The sequence below is a fragment of the Eublepharis macularius genome, chromosome 9 (genome assembly GCF_028583425.1).
Source record: "Eublepharis macularius isolate TG4126 chromosome 9, MPM_Emac_v1.0, whole genome shotgun sequence".
NCBI lineage: Eukaryota > Metazoa > Chordata > Lepidosauria > Squamata > Eublepharidae > Eublepharis > Eublepharis macularius.
Window position 1 is genome coordinate 38066759 of NC_072798.1, and position 23178 is coordinate 38089936.

The window sequence follows — 23178 nt, forward strand, 5'->3', positions numbered from 1 at the left end:
AAATAAATGGCTCTTCTGCTTTATATAGGGCTGTTGGGCAGGGCTACAGTTACACGTTTGCTTGTAACACAATTATGTAATATCTGCAAAGCCTACTGGTTTTGACAGCGGGGTTCTATGATATGAAGAGTAGTAATATTGCCGCTAACGTTTCCTGCCTCTGCATTCTCATTGGTTTGTACATATGGCCCAAGCCCATCGCGCTATTCTTTGTCAGAAATACAAATAATTAGGGAACTAAGCCATCAGCACTGGGTTGAAAACAGCATGCAAATTATTTAAATGTCTGCAAAATTATTTGGGAGTACATAATCTTTATTTCTTAAGTGCAATGCATAGGCAAACACAAAGTATTTCTGTGAAGATTTAGGATTGCTGTTCTACTGCAGACGTCGGCTACCCATCTAATCCTATGAAGATTTGCAGTGCAAATCCTATGCAAAGTTACGAGTCTAAATCCATTAAAATCTGCATAGGATTGCACCGTTAGAGTTGCGGTTTTTGTTCATTATTACAGCACCTGCATATTTACAATTGAGATGTGTCCGGTCTAAATACGATTGCTATCTCCTTCCAGACAAAGGGCTTTATGACGGACGAAAATTGTACCACACGAGATCTTCATCTGTTTAATTTCCGCCTGTCGTGCGCTTATTAAAAGAGCAGCAGGGGGAAAAAGGACAGTAATTCAGACCGTGAAGATGGAGAGCACAAGTTCATGAGTGAGCAATGCATTCCCCCTCCCCGCTCCGTCTTTTCAAAATAACCGAAGATCCAGCTCTGAACACGCTCTCATTTTCCCTCCTACGCCCGTCAAAGCCGGTTAATCATGGAAATACAAACCCCGCCCATTCCATATTATGGAACATGAAGGAGATTCGCCGGCTTGCCCCTGACTTGCGGTTCTTCCTTCCGTCCTGATGGAGGCGCTGTGACTAATTTCAGTCGATCGTCTCTGAACTACGCCGAAGGGCGCTCTTGGCCTTTCTTCCTCCTCTCTCTGCGTCTCCTTTGCCCTCGAAGGGCGGAGGATGTTGCTCCTGCTTCAAGATGGCGGCGGCGAGGAGGAGTCTTGTGCAGAGTGTGAGTGCCCAGCCCGTTCCTTAGGGACGGGGGGAAGCATAGAGAGAAAAATGTCTCCCGTCATGCATGCCCCGGAGTTGTTGGAGGTGCTGGGGCTCCTGTGTAGACAACACGAGCAGCGAGCGGGAGACCCTGTTAGAAAGATGTGGGTGGGCGGAACCCCTCCTGTTGCTTTGTCTCTGCAAGGAAAGGGGTGTGTGCCATACCCTTGGGCTGCTAGGGTGATGCTTCTACTGACTGCATGATGCAAAGGAAAACAGAGCTTCTGCACTTTAAGGAACTTAGGTTCAGGTTTGTCGTGGGAGGGGGTAACAACTGAAATTTCCCTCTATTTCTGAAGAAATCTCTCCTTCTGTACCTCTGCTAGGTACCAAGGCAGGAGCTTGCTGGGAAAGAGGATGAGCACAAGCCCCGCCTTGGTACCTAGCAGAGGGAATTTCAGAAGGAGAAATTTCTTCAGAAATGCGTGTACGCAAAAAAAATTGTCAGCAAATTCCAAATATGTGTAGGATATGTGTAAGGTAGGTAGGATACGTGAAAGATTGCTAGTACTAGGAACTCACGTATCTGAAGAAGTGAGCTGTGATGCTCAAAAGCTTATTCTGTGAAAATCTTGGTCTGTAAGGTGCCACTGGACTCAGATCCTTCAGACGATGAAGGGTACTTTTAAAGAGTGGAATGGAATAGGGAGGTGCCCCAGATGCATTTTGTCTTTGCTATAATGGCCGGGGGGGGGGAAGGCTCTGTCTGACAAAATGCTTTTGGGTGGCTTTGTGCTTGGGTGAATTGGGTGATCTGTGCAGACAACATGTGAAAGATGTATTGTCGAAGGCTTTCATGGCCGGAGAACGATGGATGTTGTGGGTTTTCCGGGCTGTATTGCCGTGGTCTTGGCATTGTAGTTCCTGATGTTTCGCCAGCAGCTGTGGCTGGCATCTTCAGAGGTGTAGCACCTGTGACACTGAGAGATCTCTGTCTTTTGGTGCTACACCTCTGAAGATGCCAGCCACAGCTGCTGGCGAAACATCAGGAACTACAATGCCAAGACCACGGCAATACAGCCCGGAAAACCCACAACATCCAACATGTGAAAGGCTGGGGCTGAGGGATTTATCATTACAGTCATGCTGGCACATCAGCAAAAGGGGGGCACAGCTGTGGGCTAGATAAACCTGGTTTTGCTGTGACTTTTTTTTTAAAAAAAGTGTGTGAGTACGTGTAGCATCTGGTAGGCTGTTAGTTGAAGCTACAAACTCTAAGCCTGTGAGCAGATCCCTTTTCTGTGGGGTCCTTCCTGTGAAATCTCTGGGGAAAGTGACACCTGGAAGGTCTCTAACATCCCCACAATTTTGTGGAATGGTAGATGACCCTGTGAGTTCCCTTGTAGTTTATGTCAATAACTTTGTATTATGCACCACAAACATCCAAATTATGTATGGAGGAAGTACAACAGTAAAGGCAAAAAAGTCTGAATTCTGTTATCTAGTGTTGCTAATTAAAGTGTGTGGACATTGTTATTTTACTTTCTAAAACCAGCTGAAGATGCACATATTTGGAATTTGCTGACAAATTTTTTTGCGAATATTTAATTTGAAGGTGGAGGGGGTTGAGTTATGGAGAGAGAGGAAGTAGGAGTACCATAGTATTGCAGGATGAGTGGTATATATGAGTTAGTATGATTAAGAACATGAGTAAATGAATGAGAGCCAGTTTGGTGTAGTGGTTAAGAGCGCAGTTCTCTAATCTGGAGAACCAGGTTTGATTCCCCAGTCCTCCACTTGAAGCCAGCTGGGTGAACTTGGATGAGTCACAGCTTTTAGGAGCTCTCTCAGCCCCATCCACACCCTGTGATCGTTGTGGGGATAATAATGACATACTTTGTAAATGGCTCTGAGTGGGCATTAAGTTGTCCTGAAGGGCGGCATATAAGTCGAATGTTGTTGTTGTTGTTATAAAGTACCAATGAAAGGATTACATGTAGGTTCGAAAGAGGGTGGGAATCTGTAGAAGTCTCCTAACTTTTTGTAGTACTATAAGGTAAATGAAAAGATACCAGCTCTTGCATGATCATTATTTATGCTTTTGCTGGAAGCTGTATTGAAGCTCTTTTCTGTTGTTACTCAGGAGCAGTTATCAAGTTGGACAGATGACTTGCCTCTCTGCCAGCTCTCAGGTGTGGGTTCATCCCCTAACCGTTCATATACTGCAGATGGAAAAGGAACAGAAATCCACCCCTTGGAGGATAATTGGCTGAAGTTTAGGTGAGTGACCTACAGAAATGGGTGGAATGATTTAATGGCAAAACTAATAATCTTGGTGAGTTGGGTCCAGATTAAATTTTCCATCAGTGGAACAGAACTCTCCTGCCTCCCCTCTCTTACTGAAAGCCACCAATATCTGTGGAATAGGGAACCCTGCGGAATTACATGAAGGGCAGTCTGTAGCTAGTTTAGTTGGATTTATCCCACTTGTTCTAGTAAGTTTACCTTAACCTTATTGCAGGGCCCTGTGGGTCTCATTGCTTTTCTTAGGGCTCCACAGTGAATGACTGTGTCTTATTCTCTCCACCCTGACCCCTTTTGGCAGGAGTGAGAACAACTGCTACCTCTATGGAGTCTTCAATGGTTATGATGGTAACCGGATCACCAATTTTGTGGGAGAGAGGCTCTCTGCAGAGCTCCTACTGGGCCAGCTGAATGCAGATCATGATGATGCTGATGTACGCAAAGTCCTGCTACAGGTAGATGAATTCTCTCTGTGAGGCTATCAAGAATAAACCGGCATCACTCTTTTGCAGCTCAAGGAAGCAGAGGTATCTGTGTTGTGGGTCCACATATAAATGGCAAAAAGCACCAATTGGTAGCATCCTCAGTTTGGTGCCATGTGGGTGCTATTCCTTGCTATATTGTTCTTACTGCCCAAATTAACTTTATGGCTTACCTGAAGGAACACTAGAAAATAAAGTGTGGAGATGCTGCTGCAAACATAAGCCAGTGTTGAACTGGCTTCATGTGTTGAACTAGCTTATGTTTGCAGTCTAGGCATGTAATGCTACAACATCGTATCTATTTAGGTAAAAACCAGCACACTAACCCTAACCCTATTTAGGTAAAAACCAGCACCTTAAATAGTATTGTGAGCATTTTTTGTAATGCAAAGGTTCACAATCTGTTGTCCCCAGAGCCAAAGGTAGTTCAGTAGGGAACCAAATACGGCTCTTTAAAAAACCCACAATTAATTAAATTGACATAAGAGAGAAAGGTAATAGGTAAGAACTAGATACTATTAATTGAATATTCAAATATGAAATTTATGGATAGTGTACAGCTTTTAAGTTAAAGTATATTGGAAGAGTAGATGGAATGCTAGAATAACCAGCATGTGAAGGGAATGGCAGGCAAAGTTTTTGTGAGGCTAAGGGACTTAGAGAATCTTTACAGAAAGAGTGATACAAGTGAACAGTTGCCAGTAATCCAAATGCTAACAACATAGATTTATGGCAGAGCAGTAAAACAACTATGCAGGGTGCTCCTCTGTATAGTTATTGTGAGGCTTCATGTGTACCGTGCTACTTCCTAATAAAGAACTCACAACAGCCAGTGTTTGGGCTTCAGAAACTTTTATCGATTATTAACCACCAGGTCAACTATACAACTATTAAGTTGTATGTTTTCAGTTATGCAAATAGGCTTTCTGATACTGACTCTTTATTAATCATGTGCTCTGAATTTTGACATAGTTTATCTCTTTCATTATAAAAGTTTGCTAACCCCAGTTGTAAAGTTGCCTTCTTGAATATGTTCAGCCTGTGAGGGAGGGATGTCTGTGCAGAGCTTGCTAGGTGTAAGGGCCTCTGGTTGCAGGGCACTTTCAGTATTTCTTGTATTAACTTTGTTCTGAACCCTTCAGGCTTTTGATGTGGTAGAGAGGAGTTTCCTGGAGTCTATTGATGATGCCTTGGCAGAGAAGGCCAGCCTTCAGTCCCAGCTACCAGAGGTAACAGGGCTTAAAATAAGCATAACTTGAATACAGAGAGCTTTAACTGTGTATTTCCCTCCTAAGAATCGTTGTGGTCTTCTGTGAGAGGCCAAAGGTAGAGGAAACAGTTTTGCCCCATTTCCAGTGTTTTTATGTTTCAAAAAGCTACCTTCATTTCATGCTACTTATTGATCCCCTTCAAGGCAGTTAATGACAGAAAAGCTAAAATCTTTTTCTTACCAGAGCTGATGTAAGTCCTTTAGGCAGGACTGGAAGATGTAATCAGTACAGGGGGCTTATCCAGTCACACTGTGCCATATGCACAGAACTGGACCATTGTATTTCCCCACTAGACAATCCTGATGAAATGCAACTCCTTGGCTCCCCTAAAGGGAATTAGAATCCCTGCTTCACCAGAAGCATGCCTTGAAAGAGAAGAGATGGTATGCCCTTTCGCAGCTGGGAGTTAAACAAACAGCTAATATGCAATAAATGAAATACAGGTCCTTGAATGCTCTTTCTAGGACCTGCTGTACAACAGCTGTTTATGCTAAAGGCACCAAAATTGATAGAATTTCTATGCTAAGAGTGTACCAAGATTGGAGCACTGATACTTTTAAGTAGGCTTTCATAACCCTGTGTTCTAGGGAGTCCCTCATCACCAGCTGCCATCTCAGTACCAGAAAATCATGGAGCGGTTGAAGGCTGTAGAAAAGGAAATCTCTGGAGGAGCTACAGCTATTGTGGCAGTCATTCTTAACAACAAACTTTACATCGCCAATGTAGGTGTGTGCCTTTTTAACATTGTTTGTGATTCGGGCATTTACAGAGTGCAGCACTGAGAAATGAAGGAAAGGGCAATTGAATTACTTTATTTTCTTGGTATATGAGACATATTTATTTACATCATTTATAGTGCGCCTTTCTCCCCAAGACTCAAGGTGGATTACACAGAATAAGTCTATGCAATCAACAGCTGGGACATTCAATACATGATACAATAGAGTTGGGGTCCCCAATATGGTGTCCATGGATGCCGTGGGGATCACTGACACCTGTCCTGATGCCCACTAAGTGTTTTTAGAAAGTAGGCAGGGCCAGGTGGACTTTTGCCCAGCAAGGCTTCTGATTGCCCATTGGAGATTATTGCTGTGTGCAGAATTTTAAAAGTTGCTTCAGCAGCAGCTGCCTTCACAGCCCAAGGATCTTCACTGTATGACTGAAGGTTAGCTCTGTGTATACAAGAAAATATTTTAAATAATATGCTCATTTCAAAATGCACCCTATTGAACAGAGTTTCTGCCTGAAATGTTGAAGAGTTGTTATTAGCATTATTACCATGCCCCTCATTTCCCTGACATTTTGTAGTTTTCTCTGCTTCTTGTGGCAGCAATTTTGTGGGTGGCTCTGCCTCTTATGGCAGGCATTTTGCAGTTGCACCCACCACCCTGTGGCAGAATTTCGAAGGTGCTCACAGACTGAAAAAGGTTAGATACTTCTGCAGTAGGGTAAAGATTGCAGAAATTTGAAAAGAAGCAGAAATTCAATACAGAGGTGAAAACAAGACTGAGACAAAATATAAGTGAATTGACATGACATAGTAAATGGTGCAGAACTATCCAATAGGAACATACTTACAGCAACAGACAGTACGCAGTAGTATAGCTTACAGTCCCTTTCCCTTTACCAGCGCATCTCTCTGAACCATTTACTTCCAGCACAGTCCTTCTTACTGTGTCAAAAAGCCCTCCTGAATAATTCAGTTTTGCATAGTTTGCAGAAAGCCAAAAGAGTAGGAGCTGTCCTCCTTCAGGCAGACCGTTCCATAAGGTGGGAGCCACCACAGAGAATGCGTGTACATGGGCACATTTTGATTTTGCCCATTTACATTTTGATTTTGCCCATTAGCGTCTGTAGAAGACCCAGTTCAGATGAGTGGATCTGCTGTGACAGGTCACAGGGGTAGGGTTGGTTCCGTAGACATGAGGGACCAAGTCCATAAAGAGCTTTGTATGTGATACCCAAAAGCTTGAATAGAGCCCAGTAACTAATGGGTAGCCAATGTTGTGACTGCGGAATGGGAGCAATATTAATGCTTTGCCTAGCTTCTGATAATAATGGAGCTGCAGCGTTCTGCATCAAAGGGACGACCTGCATAAGGTTCATTACAGTAGTCTAGTCTCAATGTGACCATGGCATGGATCTAGGTGGCTAGATTGGCCATGCCGGTGAATTCTTAGAGGGCTACTGAAACTGGCTGCAAGTATCTTTTTCAAGTAATACAGCCTACTGGGAAAGGGTGGGGGGGGGGAGAATGTTGGGTGTTTCCCAGCAAGCCCTGCTTCATGTTTTGCTCTAGAGTGGTAATGGTTGATTGCATTGAAGGCATATGTATAAATATTCCAGTTGCCTCTCTCATTCCCCTTTCCTACGTCTTTGTATCATGTACTTCTTCTCCACAGGAACAAACCGTGCACTCTTGTGCAAATCTACAGTAGATGGCTTGCAAGTGACACAACTCAACATGGACCACACCACAGAGAATGAGGATGAGCTATTCCGCTTTTCCCAGCTGGGTGAGTAAGCAGCAAGCCCAGCAAAAGACTGGCTTCCTGCTGAACCAGCAAAGAAAGGGCTGCCAATGCATGGGTCTTCGTGCAAGGCTTTTGCCCTCTGGAGCTTTACTGTTGTTAATGGGTTCTGTGGTCAGCAGGGCCAAGCCAGATTATGCCAATATTAATATGTTATGATGATTGATCTTTCTTCTCTACCGCTGTGTGTAGCAGAACATGACAAATCACTTGGGAAGGGGTCTATTGACATTGCTTGGGAAGTCCTCTTTTTATTTATCTTGTTACTGAGCCTTCTTCCTCAGCATGGGCTCAGTGACTCAGCATGGATAGCAATCAGAAACATTGAAATCAAACAATGATTTGTATGTTTGTGCGATTGCCTGTGTGTCTTGAGAAATATATTTACAAACAGTTTCTTGCTGATCTCTAGCCTACCCAAATAAAACACAGCCATGTATTGCTTCAAGGAGATACACAGGCTGAGACTCTTATCTCTAGAAAAAGAGTTCTAAAGGCACGTGGTTCCTTTTGCACGTGGGAGGGCACAGCTTAGAGAGGATGGAGAGAAGGGAGAAAGACTTTTGTCTCCAAGGATGTCAGGAGAAAATCTTGTCAGCCCAGTTTCTCTTAAGCAGTGTGTGAGAGAGACAGTTAGGTGTAGTGGTTAGCATGTTGGACTAGGATCTGGAAGACTCAGGTTTGAATCCCTGTTCTGCTCTGGAAACTTGCTGGGTAACCTTGGACCGGCTGCATCCTCTCAGCCTACCCTACCTCACAGGGTTGTTGGGGAGGAGAGGAGAACGATGTAAGCCACTTTAGGTCCCCATTAGGGGGAAAAGCTGATACGAAGTAAATAAATAGTTTGACTTTTTTGAGGGGCAAAATGGTACAAAACATTACCTCCCCCCTGTTTCCCCAACAAAACCTGTCAATTTGTCTTAAGCAGGACTCTAAGGTTTTCAGAACTTCTTTATTTTTTAGTATTCTGTTTTCTCTTGGTAGTCATTCATTGCCTTTTCTTACATTACATTTTCACTTGATTTTCATTTTACTTTGTCATGGTAATGGTCGTATTATTTCAGTTGTATTTTCTCAGTGTGATTGAGAAAATTCTCTTGCATTTCTCCGAGTCCTGGAAAAGATCTGGAGAATCTCGCTCGCTTGTGATGAACTTTGGGAATTCTCAGAAAGCTGTGAGAATGTCTTTCCAAAGTTCAAACTGGGCACTGAATTAATCTCCAGTTAATTGCCCCTCCCCTTTGACGAAGCTGCACCACTTGAATTGGTTGGTTAATTGATTGAGGTCACAGCCCTGGTTTGGATATGGGAGACCAAGCAAATAGCTTCTCATCCATGAAATTGACTTGGGTAACCTTGGGCAATACACTGGATCTGATCTTGGCCTACTTTACAGATTAAGATAGGTTAGATGGCTGCAAGAATCCAGTAATTTATTTATTTTTATTTATTAATGTTATTTATAGCCCACCTTTCCCACTGAGACTCAAGGGGGATTACATAGTGTAAGTTAATACGATCAACAGCTGAGGCATTCTATAACCTATACAATAGGGTCAGCATTGCAGAAATAATATCTTCTTCAAAGTTCTTGGGATGAGATAAAAAAGAAATCTAAGTAAGAAAATAAAATCCATAAGCTCACTTCTATCCATAGTCTTAGAGCAGTTGCTGTCCTTCAGCTTTAATGATCTTTGTTGATGGAATTTTGTGAGAGTGATTAAAATGGAGATTATAAAGCCGTGCTAAATAATGACAACCATAAGCGGATATTCAACAGCTCTTCCATGCTGTTTAACACATGCTTGAAACCTACATGAGGTTACTTGGAAGTTTGATGAGAGATATCAGTATGCTGATGATACCCAACTCTACGTCTTCTTGCTTTCATATCCTCGGAAGAGTAGAGAGTTGGAGTTCATGAACTCAAATCTCAGGTTAGTGATTGCCTGGATGTGGATAGTACTTCATCCAGACAAGGTGGAGGTAAGGTTGATTAGGGTATCAATTGATTTTGACCATCTTAAGATAGTGATTCTGAAGACTCTTTGCAGTCTAATAACATTAGCTTGTGCGAAGATCTAAGGCTACATTAGTGTGTGCTGAGACAAGCAAAATGGCTGCTCTTGAGTGCATGCATTTCCTGTATTTCTCTCATGAATAATTATTGCTCTCTTTCCTCCCCTCTTTGTTCAATCTACCATCTTTCCTTATTTATTAGACTTTCTTTTCAGCTGATGTGTCTGTTTGGCTGCAGGCATTTCCTGTGCTGGAATACAAATGCAAGAGACCTGGCACATGCATCAAAGTCAATTAGCTGATTCTCTATCTGGCAGGTTTGGATGCAGCAAAGATAAAGCAAGTAGGAACCATATGTGGACAGGAGAGCACTCGCCGCATTGGGGATTATAAGGTCAAATATGGCTACAGTGACATTGAACTTCTCAGGTGAGGCAAAACATTCTGCCCCAAGCTTTTACTTAGAAGGGAAGTTTCTTTCTCCTCTGCAGCCTTCCCTGTTCAGTACTAATGCTGCTTTCTGTTTTGAAGTGTTGCAAAATCCAAACCAATCATAGCAGAGCCTGAAATTCATGGAGGGCACCCTCTAGATGGAGTCACAGGTTTTCTTGTTCTGATGTCAGAAGGGCTCTACAAAGCTCTGGAAGCAGCTCATGGGCCTGGGCAAGCTAATCAGGTAAGAGCTCCAGAGGAAATTTAAATCACACACATGAACTTCTTTATATTGATTATGGGGCAATTTGTATCTCTATATATATCTGGGGTTGGTTCATTATTGGTTCCTATTGCCTGCTGTAGCTAGCACTGTGGCTACTGAAATGGCCCAATGGAATAGTTACAAGTACATAATATCCAGAGCCCATGAGAAGCCCTAGAAATCATTCTGAGATTCCTCTCACTCTTTCTCTGTGTCCTGCCCTGCTCATAGCAGAAGAAGATGATACTACTGGAACCCTGGGGCTGGTTGGCTTGTGAATGCTTTCTTCCCTCAATTTTCTTTCCAGGGCCCCAGCGAAGGTACTCTAAAGAGTTCCTGTCAGGTCACCTATTGCAGTATCCCCCATTAGGTGGGAGTTCTTCCATCCAAGCGAGACCCTCTTAGTGAGCAGTTTGTGCATGGCTGTAAGAATGTTTAAATAACTCAGCCATGAGGCAGGTGGGCTTTGTTTGCATTGTTCTTTGTCACAGAGAATTATATAAGCATGCATGCTCGTGGGCCAGTTCTGTGGCTGGGATGTGCACGATCAGCCCATATCTAAAGGGCCACATAGCCTCTGCAACAATTCCAAAATGTTTTCCTATACTCCTCTCGCCAGGAAATTGCAGCCATGATTGCCACTGAATTTGCCAAGCAAACATCACTAGATTCTGTAGCACAGGCTGTTGTGGATCGAGTGAAGCGCATTCACTGTGATACATATGCCAGTGGTGGTGAACGGTCGAAGTTCTGCTCTCGGCATGAAGACATGACTCTGCTAGTGAGGAATTTTGCATATCCACTGGGTGAGATGAGCCAGCCCACACTGACCCCAACACAAGGTATGGATGAAGTAAATCCTGGGTGTTCATGTGTATGTTCAAGAGAAAGGGGGAGTTGGCTCTGTCCAAGAAGTTATGATCTATTGCATTGAAGAAATTGAAATATCCCTTAACTGAGACATGGGTCAGCATGATTCAGAAGTCAAGAGATGTTGGAAAGAGGGAGCTTTGTAAGCAGATCTTCAGTAGTAGTCCATTGGAAATGCCAGTTACTCAAAACACGACACAGGTATTAATGTTTCTAAAACTTCTCACCCTTCCTCATACCATGGTTTATTTTTATTCCATTTCTCAGGAGGCCGTGTATACCCAGTGTCAGTGCCATACTCCAACACCCAGAGCACTAGCAAGACCAGTGTGACGCTGTCCCTTGTCATGCCTTCTCAAGGTCAGATGGTCAACGGTGCCCACAGTAGTTCCACATTGGATGAAGCCACACCCACTCTTACAAAGTAAGCATCCCCTGCTTGGACACGGCTGTTTTGTCCTCTTCTGGAGGCATGTTGCAGTCCTTCCAGTTTGCAGCCTTGACTACACGTTCCTAAACATTGTAAATACATTCTGAATCAATAACTGGCCAAGTGCCTGGACTCTTAGCTTTCAGTAAACAACTACAACACCCACCCAGCCACCCCCAGCAAAAAGGTATCTATCCTATATAATGGCAGATAAAAGTTTGAAAATCACTGGGGAATGATTTTCTGAAGGGCTAAAGGCCCTTCAGAAGTAAAATAAGTAATTCTAATAAGTAGAGGTAATAAATGAAGAACACAGCAACATCGAGTATGTTGCATATATAGGGAGATTAAATTTTGTTGAAAATTCCTATTCCTTCCTACCAATTAATATTTCTCTATTCCTGTTAAATCTCTTTGTTCCCCCATTTCTTAGCACACACAATATGTCCCTTCCCTATTCCTTTTAAAATTTTATTTATTTATATCGTTTATAGCCCGCCTTTCTCACTAAGACTCAAGACGGATTATACAGTCAGTACAGTAAATTTCAAAGACATTTCAATTAACAGTGTAAATGGGTATATAAATTCAAAATTGCGAAGCTTTAAAACTAGCAGGTATTTAATATAGAGATGGAAGAAAGGCTAAACAGAGCATAAGTAATGCTAAAACTGACATATTAAACAACATATTAACTCTCCAGTAGGATCATACTTACAGCAACGAACAGTACATAGAAGTAAAGTCTATCATCTCTATTCCTTATGCATCTCTTTGGGACCACTTCCTTACAAGACAGCCCTCCTATCTGAGTAAAAAGCCCTCTTGAATAATTCCGTTTTGCATCATTTGTAGAAAGCCAGGAGAGTGGGAGCTTTCCTGACCAGGTAGGCCGTTCCATAGGGTGGAAGCCACCACAGAGAATGCACGCGAGTGTGCGGTTGTTGATTTTGCCCATGTGCAAGGTGGCACCTGCAGAAGGCCCTGTTCAGATGAGTGAAGCCTCCGTGGTGGAACATAGGAAGAGAAGCAGTCCTGTAGATAGGCAGGACCAAGGCCGTGAAGAGCTTTGTATGTGATAGCCAGTACCTTGAATTGAGCCCACTAACTGATAGGCAGCCAGTGGAGTGACAGCAAAATGGAAATAATATTCATGTTCCTTCTAGTTCTCAATAATAAATGAGCTGCAGCATCCTGTACCAACTGGAGTTTCCCAGTTAACTTATAGGAAAGACCTATGTAGTGCACATTGAAGTAGTCAAGTCTTGATGTTACCATGGCATGCTAATGGCAAACTTGGTGGGGCTTCTAGTGTATAGATTGTATTCTTTCTTCTACCCGTACACACAGAGATTGGCCCACCAACACTACGCAATATTTAAACCTTAACTAGATTCCTCCTTGACAGTTTAGGTGGAGAAATCCTATACATTTTGTAAGTGGATATACTAACATGTTGATGAAGTAAATGTATGCAACCTTTCCTGATTTACACAGTTTATTCCAAGAATGTGCATGTTGTAAGGGTGTCTTCACACATTAGGTTTTTTAGATATTCTCTTGAAAATGTAAAGTGTAAATGCAACGTATGCATTTTACAAATATTTGTATCCAGTTTTGGCTGTGAAATGCCTAATTGCAGCATTTGGGTTACTTCTAGCATGTGGGTGTATTGTAGCAACTATGACCTTGTTTCCATAATGATCCAATGATAGAGTGAAGGATTTGCTTTTTATGTTACTTGGAGCATATGAGGAGCTGAGATTGTGTTTACTGGGTCATTTGTGACGATTGAAGTGAATGAGTACCTCTCTTTCTCTCTCCATTTCTACCCTCTACAGTCAGAGCCCAACAGTCACCCTCCAGTCTACCAATACCCATACCCAGAGTAGCAGCTCCAGCTCGGATGGGGGCCTCTTCCGTTCCCGTCCCTCTCACTCTCTCCAGCCAGATGAAGATGGGCGTGTTGAGCCTTATGTGGACTTTGCAGAGTTCTACCGCCTCTGGAACATGGACCACAGTGAAACGGGGGCACTGACTGTGTCATAATCCAAGGAGAGAGGCTCCTATGAATTTGCTGTAAGGTGGGAAAATAGAACTTGGTGTGGCAGGGCTAACATAACCAATTGATCACATTCTGCCTTGAAGCATGATCCTTTGGGGACAAGGCTAATGTTAGGAGAGATTGCTGATCATGGTTTTTCTCAACTTGCCAGGGCACATGCATGTACATCAGCCCCTTTGCAACGTGTCCCTGTCCCTGTGAAAAACTTGTGGGCACTAGACTGGGTTCTGAACCTTTCCTATATCTTTAGTATTACAGTCAGTGGTCAGGACTGTTGTGGAGAAGACAATGTCTGTAAAGGGAAGTGTGTGCGTATTGTTGTGGTTCAAGATTTAGTTCTGGAAATACTGTTTCATGATTCTGATTTAATGCCATGAAAGATACCTCTATTTTTCAGAATAAATTATAATTTATAGCTTCTTCTTTTTATTTTTATATTACACTTTTCCACTTTACTTTTGTGGCTTTTAGAACCCTTGAAACAAAGATAAACGTGAAATCCTCAATGTGCTAAAGTAAAACTCCTGATGGGTTTGGGACTACTTGCTTCCAGTCAGCTGTGGGGCTCACGAAAGAGGATCCCCTTGTGAGGGAGCAGAGCACCCTCTGGTTCTGGGAGGCATGATCCACTACATCATCATCAGTGGGCCTTGGTGCCATAAGCAGTGAAGAAGGTTCAGTCAGAGCGGCAACACTGTCGGGGTTTCGTCTTCTGCTCTGGTAGTAAGCATGCCCTTTGCACAGAAGCCTGAAGTAGGGAAAGAGAGGGAGCGTCCGTTTGAAGCTAGATCTAACATGCCCTCTGCCTCTCCTAGTCTGAATGGTTTTGTTTTAGACCATAGCCTTCTCACTCTTGTTTGTTTAGGGTAAATCCCATTAGTCAGAGAAGGGAATTCAGTCTATTTCAAAAACTTCTACTTCTTAGAAGCAGTCTGCTATCATAGATCTACTTAATGATACAGGCAAAAGACGCCTGGTTTGTTTCTAATAGTTTTCCAGTTGGAGGAGGGGAATGATGAGAGTACAATTCTGAGTAAAACCACTGAACTCCAGTCCAAGCATGTTGTAGTAATCTGGATTGTAATGCAGCTTCCCTCACATTTTTGCTGTTAAGATGCTGAATAAATGACCCTATTAAATGCCCCACATTCTTTTTTCTGATGTTTTCCTTGTGCTGTTTAGGAGATAACATTGAAGATCATTTTAAGGGCATGGTTGTTGTATTATCGATATCTGAGCGACTTTTCCGTCTTCCTGGACAAACATTTGAAACATCAAAAGAGCACTTATATTGGTTTCCTTAGCTTAATCGTGATGTGTCAACTTTCCAGGGTACCTAGAGATAGACAATAGTTTGTTAGGGAAAAGGCGCTTTTTAAGGCAGATTAGCTGGAGATGAGAACAAGACATACTGAGCTTATTTAGTAATGCCTACCTTGAGACCAAGAAGAGTGCATTTTACACTATTGAAAGACTTCTTTTGCCTGGTGGTTTGCTACAGGAAAGAAGGAAAATGCAGTGAATCTGGTTTCAGGGGTAGCATAAGGTAAGAACGATTGGCTAGAATAACAAATAATTCATTGTCGATTAGTTCTCTTAGTAGCTCTGGAGTTGCTGTCTTTCATCCATAAAGATAGTTGCCTCTGTTCCTTGGTTTACTCTGTGGGAAGCTGGATGCTTCTTAAAGCCAAGATATAAATGTGACAAGGGCTGCCCTGAGAAGATTTGAACCTGATGAGATCCACTTTGGGAAATGCTTCCCAAAGTGGATCTCACCAAATTCTTCCATTTACCAAATGCTTCTGTTTGGTAAACAATGTCATTAAAAAGAGAAATCAAAAAAAGAACAGGAATCAAAAGAATGAAAGCAAGACTAATAATGGTTCCTAGTCTTCATGTTACATATGAAATAGAAAATCCAGATGAAATTGTGCTGAATAAATTGTCCACTGCCTATCTGATACTGTTTTCCCAGTATGGAAGAAAGCTGGTGAAGTTTCGGGGGCTAGAACTGGTCAGGAGAGACATGGGTACGAATTCCCACAAAGCCTCAACCCAGTCACTGGGAGATCTTGAGCAAGCCATGCTCTCAGCCTAATCTCTGCCCCGCAGAACTGTGAGAAGAAAATAGAGTGGTGGGGGGATGAGTAACCATATATTCTGTCCTTGTTGGAGGAAAGGCAGGAAAAAACATCCGGATCCGTTGGGTAAATTCTTAAATTCCTCAGTGTACCAATGTGAGGGTCCCCTCTTCTTAGCCTGAGTAATTGACCAAGAGTTCAAATCTGGTAATCTCAGAAGTAAAGTTTATTTTCCAATAAACCTGATGAACATGGCAGACAGCAAAAGTGCATACCAGAATTTGGTAGCACCCACTTTTATACTTTTCAGAAGAAAAATAATTTTGCTTACAGAACAAAATATTATTACATGAATGTGTAAACAGTTAAGGGAATATATAAACAATCAAATCAGAGTTACATGATGTTCAAATACGATGGATTGACAGGTTAAGCTCATATCTGCTTTGGGTCCAATAATATAAACAAAATTCTAAGACTCCTGTAATATTTAGACTTACCTAAGAGAGGATATTCCCAAGGCTGAGAGAGAAGGGCAGTAAAGGAAAACACCTGAGCCCTTATTCACTCAAGGATTGATATGCTTGCTTTGCTAAGTTCAATTTGGCCTTTATCTTGTACTGACTAAGCCCAGGAAGAGCAGAATAATGAAATAAACATAAAAATGTGTGTGAGTTTATGTTGAACAAAGACACTAGTTAATCCAGAGCAGAGTAAAGATAGGTGACATAAAGAAAGAGTAGGGTACTCCAAAATTTCCTAACAGGAGCTTAGAATCAAATTCATGTACTCACACATTTTCATTTTTAGCTTATTTTCTAGAGTACAGCAGTAGCTTCAAAACAAGACAAAACGTAATCTTACATTTTTTTTAAAAAATGTAAAATCATCCCACCCTGGTTTTGTCCCAGTCTCTGAAAGAGCCCAAACAGGAAGGTGTGGCAACTACTTGAGCTTTGGGAAACCAGGCAAGGGAAACCCACAATTGTAGAGCAACTGTTCAGAGCTTTGTATGCCTGATCAACACAGGATGGGTGAGGCACAGATACTGTAGCCGTTCTCTGATTTTGATTGTGATGGGATTGATGTCAAAGCTGCTGGTAGCAGTTGGGTTAGGGATTCGTTTTGGCAGAATTTCTTCCAGGAAAGTTGCTTGCCAGATTCTATATTCTTGGTGCCCTGTGATATAAATGCTGCTAAAAATGTTGAGAGCTGTTAAACTAAAAATAAAATTGTCAGGAATAGGAGCCAGGAGATGGCAGTAGTAGAATATACTGAAGTTGAACCTGATGTGATTTGCTGCAGAATGGAGAATGCTTTGTCAACACTTGTTTGGGTCAGATGTACTGCACTGGCTGATTTTAACCTTTAAAGCCCTAAATGGCTTACATCCTGAACCTCAGGGAGCATTTCCTTCCCTATGAACCCCTCGCCCTGATCCAGAAGACCAACTAACAAGGCCCTGCTACAAATGTGCTCTGACGCAGAGCTGTCTTCCACGAGCAGCTGGGCCTTGTCCCAGAACTCTGGAGCGCCCTGCTAGAGGAGATTCTTACAGCTTCTTCCTTGTTCTTTTTCCTTGGACAAGTCAAGACTTTTCTTTTTCTGTTGTGCCGTCAGTGATTGTTTGTGAGGCTTTCTATTCTGCTATCTAGTTGTAGTTAATAAGCTTCAGTTATTTTTACGATTTTGCTGGGTTTTAAAAATGTTTTCTGTCCACTGCTTCAGGAAGTTTTTTGTGGGGGGAGTAAATTACTGAAAAGTGGATGTTTAGGGGCTTTGATCAGAGAAACACAAATAAGCAGCAAATGCACATCAGAGATGGTTGGGCTGGATTTAGCATAGCACGCAGCACTGTGTTTTGACTAATGGAAGAAATGTGCCCTTGGTGCTTTTACAGCTGGTGATTCTGGAGTGCCAAACAGATGCACTTGGCTGCACCATGCTAAACTTGGCATCACACCAGCCCTGTGGCTTATGGCCTCTGCTTGCTTTTTGCTGACTCAGAAGTCTTGACAAATTCACTGCCTCTCTTGAATGAGATGGGGACAGTTGGGTGGGGTTAAGCATGCTGGGACTGTTTCTTCACTAGTTCTTTTGAACCCAGCAAGGAAGTGGGTGTTGAGAAACATTGGGGAGGGGGGAGAATCCTACCAAGAGCAGAGTCTCAAGAGCCACATGTGTTGCTCAGCATATTGTGTTGCTCAGCTTACTGTAATACTGAGCAGTGTTGGAAATCAGTAACTCATTTCTCAACTAATTTTTTTGTTGTTGCATTAATGGCAAATTAATTGAAATCTGAGTGCTGCTTGATTTGGAGCTTTGTGGAAGTAAACGGCTAAATGCACCAAGGATGTGACAGATGCTAGCCTATAGTTCAACAAGTTGCATTTCCAAAGTGCCCCTTATGCAGTTTTCCATTTGACACTAAAAGTGGTCATTAAATTTGCTGAGAACTTTGGTATACACTGAGTTCACTACAGTGGTGCAGTTGTTTGTTCACTGATACACAAATGGCCAGAATGCGATGGCAGTTTTAGCAAACAATTACTTGTATGCTAGAAGCATGACAAATACCCTGCCACAAGCAAAGCTTTCTCACAAGCCAGTGTTAATAAAAATGTTCAGCAGCACTACTCCTAAAAATTGAAGATCACGAGGCATCCTTTTAAGATGCTGTGTCACTGGAGCTGTGAGCAACACTTCCCTGCTGTGTGCTCTTGTCCAGTTTTGTCTGGGATTGTGCATGTAATTGTTGACATTCATCAAGGTTTCGAGACTCGATTGATATACACTTAAAAGTCACATAAGCATTTTAGAAAGCACTCAAACTAATTTCCTTATTTTCTCTCTGTTACTTTTAAAAGTGCCTTATATGTTTAGGCAGTGTCAGTCCATATTTTGGCAAATATTTTGTCCATATATTGGCAAGGAGGAAAGACTTGGCTGAGGCAGCCTAAAGAGCTGATAGGCAAGCTTAGAACTAAACTGAAAACTTACTGGCTCTTATACTCTTAAGATCAAACTAGATGCAGAGAGATCCCAAATCTGATTTCCTTGTAGATTTTTATAAAGAAGATAAAGGTGGCTCTGTTTGTGTGTTATTTGGATTGGGAGAGAGAGTTGAGTCTCCCACTATCACCCTTCCAATACAATCCCCTCACTACACTCTCACTGCTATTTGTCCAACAGGGAGAAATGTTGAGGGACCACATCTCACTTTTGCTAAAGATTAGATGGCCCTGCATAACTCACTGTCTCTCAGTCCTATATCTGGTAAATAGAAATCACCACAGTGTAGGTGTTTCCCTTACCTGTTGTAATACAGAATTGTACAGTAACTGCAAGGCATTTAGCGCTGAGGTTGTGCACCAAAAACAATTTGGGTAAATCTGGATTAGGAATACTAAACCAAAGAAGAAATCTGGAATTCCATGAATACTGAATTGATTATCTGTTCAGTTTGGTAATATTTGGTAAAATTCGGCCATTGTTTCCTATGGGAAAATCAATCTGAGGGCTATCTAGTGGGCAGGGGAGAGGTCATTTTTCAAGCAAACCACCATATTTGCCGTGAACCTACTCCTATCCTCTAAATCTCGCCTCCCAAGTTTAATGAAGATTGGACCCCCGAGGCCAATTCTATGGACCCCCAAAGGAGGTGCCCCCAGCTACTCAATTTTTTTCTTATGGGAAAAAGTCAAAGCTGACTCCCACTGCAAAAACACACTGGGGCAAGACTGCTGTGGCCAAGGCACACTCCCAAATGCAAGGTGAGCTCATCCCAGAGCAAGCCCAATAGAATCAAACTGAAGCACTGGAATGGACTTCCTCCAGAACCAAAGTGAAACAACATCACACCAGAGAATCACATACATTCTACCCAAATCAAACTGAATCAAAGGACACTGTTGCAGCTTAACCCAAATGAAGTAAAGGAATGCCTTGTGCTTGTGGTTGGGTACTTCTTGGTTCTGAGCTGTGGTGTTCCGCCACTGGCTGAACCCAGTGTCTGGCTGCTGGGAATTACACTGGTTCTGTTGAACTAAGTTGTAACACCATCTCTTGCTTCCGTTTGGTTTGGGTGGAATGGGTGGTCTGGGGCACCTTCTTTGGGGGCCTATAAAAACTTAGGGGAGTCTTTAGAGGAGTTTGCTTGAAAAATGCCACCCCCAGCCCCCTGGATAGCCCCCAGATAGTTTTCTCGATAGGGAGTATTGGAGTGTGGCTGGGGGCACCTTCTTTGGGGCCCATAAAATTGGCCCTGAGGGTCAGCCTTCATGAAACTTGGAGGGTCTTTAGAGGATGGTCAGGAGTAGGTTCCCAGAAAATTTGGGAACGTTTGCCCCCGCCAGATAGCCCCCAGATTGATTTTCCTATAGAAAAAATGGCTGAATTAAAACAAATTAATTCAGCAAAAAATCCAGAATACTGGATCTAGTTCGGTGTTCACTATTTTTGATCCGGAATGCCCAGATTCTACCAAATCAGCCAAAATTCAGTATTTTAATCCAAATGCCAAACTGAACTGCACAGCTCTATTTAGCACACTGTGCCCAGATAAATTATTTGTATTTGTCTTAGATTGTTATCTCTACCTCTTATTATCTATGTACTGAGAGCCTAACTAGATATTACAAACAGCATGAGTTTGCCACTGCTGTGAGTTCTTGGTGGCAACTCATGAGTAAATGCACAGCAGGGCCTAATTCAAATCAGGACTGCTGCATGAAAGGAGGAGGAATTCCTGCCTTCCATGCATTGTTTGGGGGTGGGGGAGGGGAGCATTCTTTTTTGCATATGCAAACACTCAGTGCATGTGTTGGCTCCCAATGAGCAAATCAGTCCCCTCCCTTGCCCCCCCCCCCGCCAGCTGCAGCCACCCAAATGCCCTTCATGACTTCTTTTTTTGTTCTTTTTGTAAGAAATCAATCTAGCTTGTTATGCTATCTAGGCCACCAAGGAGGAACTGTTTCTCAGTGGGGAGGTGCTGCCACCTTACCAGTATCCATGTGACTTGCATTGATTTCTAGCTGGTCCTCTTTCACTTCCAAACTTTGTTATTGATTATAGAGATTCTGAGTGTTTTCACACATAGCTGCTTCACACAGTGATCACACCACATCACTCAGCAGAATATAGTCCTTCCATTTGATTAGTAGCTCTCAGTTATGTGAAATAACCATGCAGGAAATCCATGTTAATTGCATAAGCCATTCATTCTTGAACCTTTTTGAAGTGGGATCCACTTCTCGAAGCTTTACTTTATGGAACCCAATTGCAAAGTAACACCCTAACATGAGAAACAAGAATCTCACATCAATTTATTTATTTATTTATAAATTTTTATTTTTAATTACTAACCGCAAAAACTACGAAAAAGGGAAAAAGGGAACAGGGGGAAAGGGAAGAAACAACATATAAAAAACACACACTACATCTACAAGTATTGCATTCCCTTCATAATACAATTATTTAAAGTTAAACTTTCTAATATGCTATTAGATTGGTAGATCTTATAAAATACGAACTACAGTCAGGATCAGGTCTTCTCCCCCCCCCCCCCCCCCCGCGTCTCAGTCGCAGCTCTCTCTGAACAGCTACAGTACGGATCACACATCAATTTATTTTTACATTTTTATACCTAGCATTTTTGAGTAACAGACTATATTTCATGACCATTAAAATCTTCCATAGCTGCCTCTCCCAGCTCACTCATCTTCGTCACTTTTTTAGTGAGTTTGCAACGTGCCTGTGAGAAAGGTGGGACCCATTTCTAAGTCCCAGCCCACAAACTGAGAATGGTTGGCATATGCAGCAGATGCAGACTACAAAACCTATGGTGCAATTCAGCTGCAAGGGAAATATATTTATATTGTCAAATATGGGTGCAGAACAATGCAAAGGGGACCAGTCAGAATCTGATACCCAGAAGTCTTGCAGATGGTGTGCCCGTCCTCAACATAGCAGAGTCCTTAATTTTAACCTAATAGCCTGGCATTCCTAACTTCCCTGATCAGTGCTGCCTTTGTTCCTTTCTCCATCATGATCCTTGTCTTTGTCTTCAAATACTCACAAAACCCTAAACATCATAGTGTGAATAGCTTATGTATAAATAACCCTTATGCCTTTCCATCAGAGCACAGATTTGGTACTTCTGTGGCCCAGAAGGTGGACACTTTGCATATGGAGTACATCACACCCCTGTATTAGTTGTTCATTAGATGTGATGCTAATGTCTAATTAATGAATCTTATTTTCACTTTAGCTTAGTTAAGCCAGCCAGCAATTAGCAGCTTTCTGAGACAAGAAATAAGAACTGTTAAAACAGATTAAATGTAGGTCAGGCTATGCTCACTTCTTCAACATAATTGCTTACTTAGCAAATGTAGGCATTAACATGGTTGTAATAACGGCATGGAGGGATTTATTGATGTGATACCATAAAGAACAAGGAGAAACACCACTTGCTTTTAATGCTATAGAAATCTAAACAGTGGTACTGAAAAGAGAGTGTGGATGAATTGCAGTAAATAGGATACTGTCAGTGATGTTTTAATATCATTCATTAGAGAGGTGTAAGAAGAGGTCAACAAAAGAGGTGATCAGATTTCCAAATGTGATTCCAAACATATCGGATATGTAACAAGCACACAAGAGGGTGTATCCCAACCACATTCTACTCCCAGGGAGGCTGGAACATGGCCCATAAATGCAGTGTGATGAAATTCAATCCTAGTGGAAGACAAATATCCTGCACAGGAGGGAAGAAAAACAAAGACACTACTGCACGGTTGGGGACAGCTTTTTAAAGAACACGCCAACCAAAAAGAAACCGTGCAAGGCAATGCTGGTACAAAGAAACCTTTACAAATGCTTTTCTTTTTCACAGAACAGTTTCATGCAGTTCCAAAACAGTCTAGTAAGTAACCTGGAAATAGTGGGTGGGTGGGTGGGGGAGAGAGCAAGAGAGAGCTGGTATAGCTCTGTTCTCCAGCATAATACCTGGAAAGGAAAAGACAAATTGATATCAGGATCTAAGATGAAGGCACTAAATGTTTGTAATCTAAACCACATGCTACTGAAAGGGAACATTGCCACTAAGGAAATGAAATCTTAGAACACCTTTGGAGGGTGGTGGTATAAGTCAAGAAAAGTGATTGCTCCCAGGCCCTTTTTTGGAGCATGAAGCATTAAGACTAATGTGCCCCAAAGCAAAAAGGAAGTTACAGCAACATGATAGATTATAGAAGCTGGGACCCACTTTTAAGCTCATAGAGAAAAGGGAAGTAGCAGCTGGTGTTTGTAACAGCAGGTCTTCTTCCATAGCAAGGTCATTCCTAGAGCACCTGGCTGCAGCTCAA

At 42.3% G+C, this 23178-nt stretch overlaps 1 protein-coding gene across 2 annotated transcripts; it reads left to right on the top strand.

Moving 5' to 3' along the window:
- The first annotated feature begins 1039 nt into the window (after positions 1–1039).
- On the top strand, positions 1040–14153 carry TAB1 (TGF-beta activated kinase 1 (MAP3K7) binding protein 1). 2 transcript variants are annotated; one of them, XM_054989451.1, is made up of 11 exons: positions 1040–1083; positions 3208–3344; positions 3670–3823; positions 4993–5079; positions 5709–5847; positions 7524–7637; positions 9989–10100; positions 10203–10347; positions 10988–11210; positions 11506–11662; positions 13510–14153. In XM_054989451.1, the coding sequence occupies exons 1-11, from the start codon at positions 1051–1053 to the stop codon at positions 13715–13717; spliced, it is 1509 nt and encodes a 502-aa protein (XP_054845426.1). In that variant the 5' UTR covers positions 1040–1050; the 3' UTR covers positions 13718–14153. The 2 variants fall into 2 exon arrangements, with proteins under 2 accessions (XP_054845426.1, XP_054845427.1); XM_054989452.1 differs by lacking the exon at positions 3208–3344 and having other exon boundaries at positions 1046–1083.
- The last annotated feature ends 9025 nt before the right edge of the window (positions 14154–23178 follow it).